The sequence below is a fragment of the Neofelis nebulosa genome, chromosome 18, assembly GCF_028018385.1.
Source record: "Neofelis nebulosa isolate mNeoNeb1 chromosome 18, mNeoNeb1.pri, whole genome shotgun sequence".
NCBI lineage: Eukaryota > Metazoa > Chordata > Mammalia > Carnivora > Felidae > Neofelis > Neofelis nebulosa.
This window is the reverse complement of record NC_080799.1, coordinates 31,470,619-31,483,233: the sequence shown is the minus strand read 5'-3', so window position 1 is coordinate 31,483,233 and position 12,615 is coordinate 31,470,619. Positions and strand designations below refer to the sequence as shown.

Here is a 12,615-nt window from a genome sequence, read left to right as displayed (position 1 = left end):
TGGGGAGGTTGCTGGAGAGGGAAGTGGGGCCAAGAGAGGGCTATTTGTGTTTGTTTATTTCTTTGTTTTAATGTTTATTTATTTTTGTGAGAGCGAGAGAGTAGGGGAGGGGCAGAGAGAGAGGGAGACACAGAATCCGAAGCAGGCTCCAGGCTCTGAGCTGTCAGCACAGAGCCCGAGGTGGGGCTCAACCTCACAGACTGTGAGATCATGATGGGAGCCGAAGTCAGACGCTCAACCGACTGAGCCACCCAGGCGCCCCTATTTGTGTTTGTTTTTAACCAGAGAAGTAGCAGTAAGTTTGGATGGTGGAGGGAACAACGAGTTGGATGGAGTTGGAGCCATCCATACGTGGGGTGCGGCCCCCGGGCAAGTGCAGGAGGGGCCCTCCGGCAGGAGCCAGGGTGGTTTGTCCATCAGCACTCACTCAGCACTCCAAGCAGAGGAGTAGGGAAATGAGGCCCAGGCAAGGGCGAAAAGGAGAGGAGGCCCAGGAAGTGGAGGGCATCCGAACATATGGCCTAAGGCCCGGAGGGTGTGTGGACTAGCAGAATGTGCGGTGGTAGGGCAGCATCGAGGGTCCACTTGCGGCCCACGGTCGTGGAGGGCGATTCTGTGCCTTTGTAGTGGCTGTGGCATGTGACCCTCAGGAGCTGTGGCAACTGTGTTTCTTATACGTGGAGAGCGTTGCTCTGCCATGAGAATCACTCAAGTGCTTGGAGAGAAGCAGAGGCAGGGGCTGAAGCACCTGGCTTGCATGTTGGGGTCTCTGGGTCCAGCTCTTCCCAAGGCTTATCTCCATCCCTGGCCTTTAGGTAAATGGTTCAATGTCACCACACACCTCAGCATACCGGATATGGAAACAGAAACCCACCCTGAGTGGCTTCGATCAGTGGGAGGTTCACTCTCAGGTTTGAAAAGCAGTTCAAGGGTGGGCCACATACAGCAGATCAGAAAGTATCAGGGACCTAGGCTGCTTCTGTCTTGCTAGCGCATCATCTCTAGCACTGGCTTCTATCCTCATGGACACAAGCTGGCTGCTGGAGTTCCAGCTATCCTTCCTGCATTCCAGACAGAAAGGGCACTCATCCCACCCAATTTAGCACCCTCTCCCAAAGGATTTCTTGGAAGCTTCACAATGATGTTTACTGCTCTTTCTTAGATCATCCTTAACGACTAGGAAAGCTGGGAACCATTGCTTTGTTTGGGCACACTGTCACCCTAAATAAATCAAGATTCTTGGTCAAGGAAGAAGGGAACAATGGATATTTCGTAGGCAGTCTGCAGACTCCAGCATATTTGATTATGCTTTCAATAAACTACCTTTTCCCTTAAGTCTTTTTGGAGTGGATTCCTGAGGTCTACAAGCAAAAAGATATTCGGAAGACAAGACGCTGAGTAATCCCAGTAGCTAAAATATGGGTTGAGATGGTGCAGAACAGAGTCTGCAAACAAGATGGGGACGATGAGTTTGTGAGGACGAGGCTGAACCTACCAATGCAGGGATACGGGGCGAGGTGGAAACTTCAGTCACATGGAAAGCCTTCGACAGGGCTGAGGGTAGATTAATAAAATAAAAGGATATTTGGACAAACGATACTTGTGATTTAATGCAGCAGCTCCTCCCAAGCCTTTTTTTTTTTGGTAAGATGGTATCTTTTTAATTTTTTCTCTTTTTTTATGGAATTTTTCCTGACCCATTCCGTATACTACACCACCAGTAAGATGAGTCTTTGTTAACCAGGGTTTGAGAAAATCCAAAATGACAGAACACCTGCTATGAATTAAGCGGCATTTTTCACTTATACATCCCAATGGCATATATATGAAAACAGAGCTCCCGTTATTTATTTGCCCAACAGATGATGCTTGGTGTGTGGAAAGAATCACAGCCCTCTAAAAGTCGCGATTTGTGAGACAGCGTATGAAACACTCCAGTGGCCTTCCGTCCATGAGGGAGGGACCAGCCCTGACCCACCCATTGTTGTCACTAGCAGAGGGCTCATGGCTCTCTGGTGTTCCTTGTGCACATAAGTAACTGGTCTCAGCCCTGCCTGCCCACGAGAATGTAAGTCCCATAAGGACAGGGCCCAGCTGTGCCCCCCTTCACTGCTGTATCCTCAGCATGAGCACTGTCCTGGGCATCGGGTAGGTTCTCAGTAAATATTTGGTGTAGTCCTGAATACAGGACTTGGCACATAGTAAGTGCTCAATGAATATTAGCTCTATCTCCATTATCATCACCACCACCATTTTTTTATTTTATTTTTTTAAAGTTTATGTATTTATTTTGAGAGGGGGGAGTGGCAGAGAGCGAGAGGGAGAGAGAGAATCCCAAACAGGCTCCATGCTGTCAGCACAGAGCCTGACACAGGGTTCAGTCTCACGAACCGTGAGATCATGACCTGACCTGAAATCAGGAGTCAGACGCTTAACCGACTGAGCCAAGCAGGGGACCCTAAACAGTTACTTTAAAGAAAAAGAAAAGATGCCTGCCACGCTGGACCTGGAGTGGGTCCTTCTTTCAAACAGCACAGCGTTGCAGGGTAGGGTACAGGCTGTGAGAGCTCAGGGGTCGGAGGGCTGGTGCCGTGCAAGGTCAGATAATCCTGCAGGCAGTATGGTGGTTTCTGGTTTTTCATGCGTCCTTTCTTCAAGCAGGTGTCTCCTCCTCTCCTCCATCACCCCCAGCCCCGCCCCACACCTGCTACCCTTGCCAATGGCTGGGGGTTCCTTCTGCACAGAATGAATGCCAGCTCCGCTCAGGACCCCTCCTTTTCCTTGCTGTCTTCAGATCTTTTCTGTGGGAAAGTCTGTGGCCAGAGGAAAGTTATTTGCTACCTAGAGCTCCCTCTGCTGATACACCGGGTGGACGATTCCCTGGAAAAGCAGCCTGTGTCAGAAGCACAGCTGGGTGTCTGTCTGGCAGGACGTGCTGCCTGCCTGTGTCTGTGGTCTGACCAGAGACTATTTCCTTTTCTTGGGTGGAGTGGGGGGGGGGGGGGGAGGGGGAGTACAGGTGAGGCGTGCTTGTGACCTCACGTGCTTCGGTGGGCCAGGGGTGGCTTTCGGCATCCTGGCTCCTCTGACCTCCATGTGCCCAGGGACCACGGTGCTTTGCATGTGCTTGTATGAGAGAATCAGAGATGCCTAGGATGCGACCACGTTCTGTGCATCCTCCCATTAACACTGCCAAACAGGTGACCCATGTTTATGATGTCTGTGTGATGTTGAAGTGAAACCAAGGGAGAGGTGCTAAATTTTTTAAGAGCAAAGTCAGGGTCACAACAGAGCCTGGGTCAAAACAGGCTCTAATAAACCAAAAAGAAACAGACACATTAAGATTAAGACAAATTAAGATAAAAAAAAAAAACCCATGTATTTGACTACATTTGACTCTTAGGCTGAAGTTTATCTAAATTCAGAAGGCATGTCATGCCCTAGCTCTCTGGTACCTTCTGTGAGGAGTAGAGAAGGGGAGAGCATTTCTTTACAGACCAGCCTGCCAACATGAGCAGGCTAACATTCCTTCAGTGCTGCCACTGGCCAGTGCCAATATTTTATATGAAATAAAGGACACTCTGTTTTATACTCTACCCTGATCCCTACTCCCAACAGCCTTAGGACAGAAGTATTATTTTTCTTCATCTTTTATGGACTGGAATAATGAGGTTCGGTAATGTTAAGCAACTTGCGTAAAACCACACAGCTAAAAAGTTGCTCAGATAGTTATGGGTTCTGCGAAGCACTTGTAAGCACCAGGCTCTAATCCACCAGCTGGTGTTTATTCTATGCCCGGAGTTTACTCTGTGCCCTGCACTATGCAAAGTGCCAGAGAGAGAAGAGGTCCTTGCCCTTGGGGGGACTTAGAGTCTTTTGTCAAACTGGAGGACTAGATTTAGTGCTGCTTCCTCCAGGCAGCCTTCCCAGACTACCTTCCCCACCCCCCTCCGATACCTATGGAAACTCATAATTGACACTTTCCTACTGTTTGTTAGCGAAATGAAAAATACCTAACATTTACTGAGCACTTATTATGTTCCGGTCTCTATACAAAAACCCTGTATATGTGTTATCTCATCTAGTCCTTCTGAGAAATCTATGAGAAAGGCCCTTTTAATACCCCCCACTTTACAGATGAGGAAACTGAGGCATAGAGAAGGTAAACAATGGATGCCAGAAGTCTCAGTTAAAAAGCAGCAGATCTGGGCACCTTGAGGGTGAAGACCCCTCTTCCCTGATTTCCCTCCTAGTCTCCAGCAGTGCTGGGCACACCCAACAGCTCAGAACTAATGCTGACCGATCTTCTCTCCCCTCATTTGAAACTGATGATCAAACAAGAAATGGGTGTGGGGTTGTGGAGGGAATCCCACAAATCAGTTGGAACTTCCTTAGAGCTCTGGCTCTCAGTTAACATGAGAATAAGAACCGTATTTAAAAAGAAAAAATTCCTTAGGGAATCTTCTTAATATCTATTTTTCTCTTGCCCAGCGTGGTTCCTGGCGCATAATAGGGTCCAATATATCTGTGTTGAATGACTGAATGAGCTTTAAAAATTCTAAAGAGACTTGCTGCTGTTGTCACGGCTGCTGCTGCTGGAGTATTTCAGCCCCGTCTTCTACATCAAGCTCTGTGTAGATGCTCCAGGTGCTGTCTGTCTGTCTGTCTTGGGGCAGGAAGATAATCTCGGCGACCCTAGTGGCTCGCCTTCCTGCCCTCCTATCTCAGGTGATTTTTCATCCTGAAAACCTCACATAAGCTGTTTATGGCATCCATAACCTGCCCAGAGCTTTTAAACCTCTATCTTGCATGGCTTTTTATGAGTTGAGATAAACAAACAACTCTCTCTCTCTCCAGGGACTGGGAGGCCTGGATCTTTAACCTCACTCTTTCAGCCTGTGGCCCCCAGGGGAGCTGAACCAAAGCATGGGCCCCAGAAGACCATGGTTAAACGTGTCACGTGCAGGAAGCAGATAACATCGTTGCTGTTTAGAGGAAAATGCACCAGAGACCTTGAAGCAGAGACAGGCTGGAGGGAGCCGATGCCAAGAGTCCCCAGGGCAGCCTCTGATGGGATTGGAAAGCTCTGTTTCGACACCAAGGAAGAGTTCTGGGGACATGACATGATGATGCTGGGGCCCATCTATCTCATCCAATCCATCATTTGGCATTGAAGACACCAAATTATTTGGAGGGGAGTGACCTGCCTAAAGTCATGCAACATCGTGGCCGCATGGGATAGACGACGGTACCTGCCTCCCCTGTACCACTGCCCTCCTGCCCATAAGACCATCATCCCTGTAGAACATCCGGGTGGTTGCAGGGAAGCTAGCTTCTCCCCAGTGCCCACGATGGTGTATGGGACCTCGGCCCAGCTGATCAGCACGTTCCATGCTCCTGGCTACCTTGCTTGGTTAGGGGTGACCTGTGACCTAATACTAGTTCAATCAGAGAGCATCTCTGCACCTTTGAGGAGAATGCTGGGAAACAGTGACCCTCCTTCCTCTGGGCTACAGATGAACAAAGGATACAAGTAGTCTCAGCAACTGATGTTGTGACATGAAGAGAGAGCCTCAGGATGAAACAGACCCCATGAAAGGCAGAGAGCAGAGATGGGAAAGAAAAGGAATTCTAGGTCATCATTCTGAGTTGCTGGATCAAACCTCACCTGATGCCTGATGTCTTTACTCTAAAATAATCAGTTACATGATCCAGTCCACTCTATTTTTAAGACCGTTAGAACAGAGATTTTTATTAATGATAACCAAAATACTCCCAAGTGATAAATAGATGACAGAAGGCCAAAGAGCTTGCCTCTTCTTCTATCTCGCTCCTGGTTAGGTGGGCTGAACCCAAAGGGTCTGCCTCTGTGCCTTTCCACAGGCCTGGCCAGGCTACAGATATTCCAAAGGCTGAGTCTAATCTGCAGTTTAGAATCCCCGCTAGCTGGTCGTTTACACTCTCGGTTCAGGGAAGTGGGTTGGCTTGTTATATGGGTCCAGAAAGCATTTTCTAGGAGGTCACTCCCACCCCACCCTCAGGAACCAATAGCACTTTGTGCATCTCTCTCAAATCACACGGACCTCACTGCTTTTTAATGACCAACACCTACATCGGGATCCCCTTTGGACTCCAAGCTTGCTGAAGGGGAGACTAAGCCTTACCTTTGGATCCCTGCACCTGGCCCCGTGTGTGACACAAGTCTGATGTTCACGGATTCTTGACGAGTGGATGAAACCATGTCTTTCCCCTCTCTGCCTCCCTCTCTGATGGATCCTGTTTATTCCTGTACTTTCTTCTCTTTAAAAATTAGGATGAGGTTTCAAAGCACCGCAGACAAGATGCAAAGCATTCGCCCCTGTGTCCCCCGATTTACAAACCGGGGATTTGCTCTGCTACTGTCTTCTCATAGTGCTAAGGCCTGTCCGGGACACCCACTCCCTCTCTCTGCTCACCATGGGTTCAGGGCTGCCGTGTATAAAGCCCTGGGCGAGAGGACAAGGGAGGGAAAGAGTGGAAAGACTGAGTCAGAGAAGGCTGGGGATGAAACTTGAGTCCGTTGGGCTCATCAGTCTAAAATCTCATTGACAGACAGGGAAGCTCGGGCCCTGGGAGGAGTCCTCCTCGCTCAAGGTCACTGGGACAGTCCAGCCGGGATGGGAAGGAACTCCACTTTACAAGGCAAGACCCGTGCCCCCAGAAGCTCAACCCCGCACAGACAGGAAGGTAGGCTTCGGGACGGATGGGAAGAAAGACTGGCGGAAGGCTCAGCGGCCAGACCTGGAAGCTTGCAGCCTTTCAAGGTTGAGACACTGCTCCAGTGGGTGCTCCCTTCCCAACCAAAGCCCTCGCTCGCCAACTGGGTTTGGAGTCTCTTGGCTTGTTTGTCCTTAGGGACCAGAGAAGTGACTCAGTGAAGCACTTAGTAAGTACATCGTTGGCTCTGGAGGGTGGGGTGTGACTCAGGAGCCACTCACAGAAACTCATTCATAGCCTCCTCCCTGCCCCTTCAAGCCAGGGATCCAGGGATCCGCCGCGTGAGACCCTCCCGCGGCTCTGACACTCCTGATCCGTTTCTCACGTCTCCACCTGCCCAGCCGTCTGTGTGCCGGTGGAAGACACCTGGACTGCAAACTCCTGGGCGGGGAGTCCGCTCCGCTCAGCGGCCTCGTGCTTGCTTCCCTCGTGAGAGGCAGGGTCTCAGGACCCCCAGATCTCCCTGACCTCCCCTGGATTCTGAGCGGGCCCACCCTCACCCAAAGCTTCCCCTGCTCTTCTGCCCTCCCCTCTCTCCCTGTGTCGTGGAAACTGTCCCCTTCTCCCCCACCCCGCCGCGACTCTGGCCGTGGAGGGTGTCTGACCTCTCTGCTCGCCCCCACCCCCTTCCTTTCCCTCCTCCTCTTTCCTCCCTCGCTCCGCCCCCAGGCCCCGCCCCCTCGCCACCCCGGCCCGCGTTCCCCCCCACACCCCCCCCCCCCGGGCCCCCGGGCCCCCGGCCCGCCACCACCCCCTCCGCCAGCCGAGGGCTGTGTGGGCGCGGGGTGGGGGGGGAGCCCCGCGGGCCAGGCCCCCGCCCGCCCTGCGCGCCCCCTCCCCGAGCGCGCGCGCCCGGCGGCCCCCTCCGCGGCCTCCCGCTCCCCGCCTCCCCCCGCCTTCCCCTCCTCCTGGTGACGTCCGGGTCCCTGCCCGTCTGAAAACTCCGCGCCGCGGCGGTGGAGGCGGCGGCGGCGGCGGCGGCGGCGGCGGAGGAGGAGGAGCAGCGGCGAGCCGAGGCGGCGGCGGCGGCCCGAGCGCGAGCCCGAGCGGCAGCCGGCGGCCGCGGGAGCCGCGGGGAGCGCGGGGGCGGCCCGGAGCGCCCGGGGTCCCCGCGCCCCGCTCGCCCGCCGCGCTCCGAAGATGGTGGCGGCGCCGTGCGCCCGGAGGCTGGCCCGGCGCTCGCACTCGGCGCTGCTCGCGGCGCTCACCGTGCTGCTGCTGCAGACGCTGGTCGTGTGGAATTTCAGCAGCCTCGACTCCGGGGCCGGGGAGCGCCGCGGGGGCGCAGCGGCCGGCGGCGCGGAGCAGGCGGCCCCGCGCCGGGAGCGTCGGGACCTGCCCGCCGGGCCGGCCGCAGCCCGAGGCGGCGGCGGCGGCGGAGGAGGACGGGGGCCCCCGGCGCGGGCGCGGGGAGGCGGCCCCGGAGAACCCCGGGCGCAGCAGCCGGCCAGCCGGGGCGCACTGCCCGCGCGGGCGCTGGTAAGATGCCCTTTCGGCTCGCGTCCCGGAGGGAGGGGGGGGTGTGTGTGTGAGAGAGAGGCAGCCCCGACCCCACGCCCCCCACGCCCCCCACGCCCCCCACGCCCCCGCCAGCCCTTGAACCCAGGGCGGCAGACTGGGACTCCCCAAGCCTGCTGGCTCCACGTCCCTTTCCCTGGAAGCCGGGGCGGGGTCTCTGGCGAGGTTCGGGGGCCGTGGGCTGCCCCATCCCGAGTCTGAGGACTGCCCCCTTGGGGTCTGGGGAAGTTATCTCCAGAGGAGGCGCTTTGGGGGTTTTCGGAGCCTGGCCGGGTTCCCGTTCCCCGTCACTCTTGCTGGGCGCCCCGACTTGCACTGTGCATGTGGGTGTTGGTGCCTCGCTCTCTGTCTGAGTGCGTGGATCGTGCCCGGGCTCCTCAGCCGCTGCTCATGGGCGGTGCTCACAGCATCTCTTCGGGTTTTTGCTGAGCGGAGTGCAGAGAACTCAGGTCCCTGCTTGGGGTCTCCTGGTCTTGTCCTGGCCTCAGCTGGGGTCTGGGATCGGTATCCCACAGCCCCAGCCGACTCCCGGAATCAGGATTCAGCCTTGGGCGCCTGGTCTTACTTCTCGGGCTCCCGTCTGCCATCTCTGGCTGTCTGAGACTCGTGTCTCTACCTTCTCCGTCTCTAACCTTGTCCTCTCCCCGGTGCCCTCTCTGACTTTCCTCACCCTGCTCTCCAGTGATGGGGCATGCCCCCTTCTCCTGGATGATGGTTCTGTTCCCCGTGTCTCCTGTGTAGCCGATTGCCGTCACCACAGCTGTGTGTCTGACCACATCATCACGACTTCGGCTCTCGTGGGTTTTCTTTGCTTTTCCTTGGGTGTGAACAGTCTGAGCTCTGAAACTGTTTTTTTCTGCAGATCTTCTGGGGCCATCTGGGTGTCTTCCTGTTCTGTACCCCCCGCCCCCTTTCTCCAGGGATGTCTTTCACACCTTCTCTGGACTGTCTTGCTGAGAGCCCACGGAGCTAGGACACACAGGACAGGAGGTCAGAGTCCCCAGCTCTGGGCCAGGCTGTCACTGTCCTGTGGGTGTGAGTGACTGTCTTAAGGAATAACAACGTGCAGGGTGTCTGTCTGTATCTTCCTCATGCCATCTGCCTACAGGGATTCTCCTAGTCCTTGGGGGACATCAGATGCCAGGGGTTAGTTTTAGGATTCTTAGCCACTGACTGAATACATATCTGTGTCGTTCGTCGCTCTGGGAGCCCTCACTGAAGATTGTCTTCAGGCACAGCGTGATGCTTTTTGATCTGTTAAACTTCTTTGGAATCGGCGGCGACCCTCTTTGCCAGAGCGCGGCTTTTTGTGCCTGTGGGCAGAGCAACCCCAGGACGTGATGTGACGGCATTTCGCTAGCTTGTCTGCGTGGGTAGCAGGTAGATGTCTTTCCCTCATTTGTAGAGGTGGGGGGAGACTGGAGTGAGATTCCCGATGGAGAACCAGAACATTCCCAATGTCCTGTGGCCGTTTATTTACAGAGAAGAGTGTTCCCAGACGCTGTCTTTGAAACTCCTGGGGTGACTTGGGATATGTTTGGGCAGAAACTCAGTGAGAGGTTCTTTGTGGATTTGGAGCCCTTCCGGAGAGTGGGGTGGAAGAGGGCTCGGGATGTGCACCATTGGCCCGGAATGGGAATGTGTAGGATGAACATGGGCACATGGGGCTTCCTATAGCCTTTGCATCTGGGGTTCACACAGGCACCAAGAGGTATCTTTGGGTGCAGAGACCACATGTTGACAAAAGTGGAGAGAAGGAAGGAGGCCTGGATGGCTGATTTCTTCCTGGGTCCTTGACATTTTGAGTACTCTGTCCACACTCCGTGTGTGTGTGTGTGTGTGTGTGTGTGTGTGTGTGTGTGTGTGTGTGTGTGTTTAATGTCCTCCTCTCTTCTCTCTGAGTGTCTACCTGCTGTGGTTAACTGTTACCTCTCCTGGATTTGTATTTTACTTTCTCGGCTTGTCTGTCTCGTCTCTTTCCCCTGCCCCACGTCTACCCCCCTCACCCTGCTAGCTCCTGAAATCACAGCGCAGACACGCTGGATGGAGCCAGGGGTCGGCCCTCCCCTGGCTGTGCCCACCCAGCCCCTGCCCTTCCATGGGGCTCAAGGAGACCAGAAGAGGGCAGACTGTTCCCAAAGTCCGATGTCGCCTGAGCTTGGGTTGCAGTCTAGGACAGGACCAAACCTTTTCCAGAGCACCTAAGGCCCTTGCAACATGTGGTTTCTCTGCAGACCCTGCCAGGGCTGCTGGCGGGATGCTTTGGGGGGTGGATTCAGGAGTGGGACATGAAAAAAAAAATTCCCTGTGATTTTCCAGGTGGCTCACTTAAAGAGCTGGTGAGACGCATGCTTGGGACATGATGCTTCATCTCTGTGCTCTGTGGAGGGTGGGGCTCGGGCGGGCTGGGCAGGGGGGTTCTCGAAGGCAGAGGGAATCTGTCCCTCCGCCCCACCCCCTTGGTGGTGCTGGTGGGTGTGTCCCAAAGAGTGTCAGGCAAGCATTGCCTCTAGAGCGTTTTCTGAAACAAGACCTTGCTGCTTCCTTGTGCCCATGGCCCCGGAGCTTCCGCACTCGCGCCTTCTGTGTCTGGGGAGCTGCGCCCCAGTGGAAGGACATGATTATATTTTTGGTGCATCTTAAGAAGCCAAGAAGAAACACGCTGTTTCTGCAGCAGAGTCAGACACAGCATGAGGATGGCCACAAGATGAGCATATCTAGAAAAGATTTCCAAGCTCCCGTGTCCCCCTCAGCCTCTTCCAAAGCTCTTAAATATTAGAATTATCAGGTGGCTTGCTGCAGAGTTGTGGCCGAGACGCCGATTCCTTTCCTGGGTCTCCAGTAAGCTGTGGATTTGTCTGTCGCCTCAGAATTTATGAAACAGATGGGCTCACTTATCGAGGGAGGAAAAACACTGGGGAGAGTGTCAGAAAGCTCACACTCCAGTTTCTGAATAGACTGGGGAGAAGGGAAAGAGAGCTGTGTGTGTCAATGTCAGGAGAGTTTCTTTTCTTGCCCTTGGCCTCCAGCGAGGCCTCTGGAGGTCCCCACATTTATTGCTTGTGCCCTTAGATAAACTGCTACTCAGTAAGTTTCATTTAAGGAACCGAATTTTTAATTGCCCTCACACACATGCGTGCTTAGGATGGTGTTTCTGTGTCGACTGACCCCTTTGAAATGTTGATTTTTCGGCAGAAATTCCTCATATTCCACATTGCTCAGATAACTCAGGACTTTTTCAGACCTTGGCAATGACTTTGAAAAATTGGTTTGCAGTATCCAGATCACCTCTGCTTTTAACAGCCTGAGAGGTGTGGCTTCTGTTTTTATCCAAATGTTTCGAGACCAGAGAGAACAGAGGATATTTTATTGATGGTTTGGTTTGTTTTTTTTTTTCACACTCTCAATGGGGTTTTATTTTGCTTGAGCAATACATTACACTTTGTATACAGAAATACGCATCATTGAACAATATTTATCTTACTGCAAATGTTGCCATCTGCTTAATCATATACTGGAAAATATTAAATAGAGTAGATAAATAAAAGCAGAAATTATTAGACATGTAGCTGTATGTATGTAATTGTGTATATACGTTTGCTTTCCTTCCAGTCTCCTCATACTTTAGATATTCTCTCTAGTTTATTAGTTTATTAGTTTTTTTTTTTTTTTTTTTTGAGAAAGAAAGAGAGAGAGCATGAGTGGGGGAGGAGTCAGAGAAAGAGGGAGACACAGAATCTAAAGCAGGCTCCAAGCTCTGTGCTGTTAGCACAGAGCCTAACATGGGGCTCAAACGCGCAAACTGTGAGATCATGACCTGAGCCAAAGCTTAACTGACTGAGCCACTCCGGGCGTCCCTAGTTCTTTTTTTTTTTTAATCTTCTGAAAGTTTGCATGACAAGATACTTGCTCGTCTGCAAATAAGAAGCCAAGGTGTAAGTCCCTGTTTCCTGGGGAATCATCCAACTTTGATCCATGGTCTTTATAGGAAAGCAAATATGGTGTTTTGAGTTATAGCAGACACCTGACATCCTGTGTGTGTGTGTGTGTGTGTGTGTGTGTGTGTGTGTGTGTGTGTGTGTGTTTCCCAGAAAACAAAATATTCTTAAGTATATCTCTGTAGTCAGGGGCTGCCCTCTCACCCAGAGCTATTTATGGTCAGTGGGGCCATAAATCTGCCTGCAGAAAGACAAAAGGTGCACATTGCCAATATAATCGGACAGCAGGCACAAGGTGCACTGTGTAAGGGCTGACCTCCTCTCTGTCTTTTGGTTAATCCTGCCCTAAGACTTGTCACTTAGGAGAACGCTCCCTTCTTTTTCCCTTTGCATTTCCCCATTT

The 12,615-nt window shown here is 53.0% G+C and overlaps 1 protein-coding gene across 1 annotated transcript in view; it reads left to right on the top strand.

Annotated features, from left to right (window-relative positions):
* Positions 1-7,713: 7,713 nt before the first annotated feature.
* The window catches only part of XYLT1 (xylosyltransferase 1), a 312,721-nt gene continuing 307,819 nt past the window's right edge, over positions 7,714-12,615 (top strand). The window contains exon 1 of the mRNA XM_058709985.1: positions 7,714-8,235. Coding sequence (XP_058565968.1) covers positions 7,897-8,235 — 339 coding nt within the window. The 5' untranslated portion in view covers positions 7,714-7,896. The remainder of the gene's footprint in view (positions 8,236-12,615) is intronic.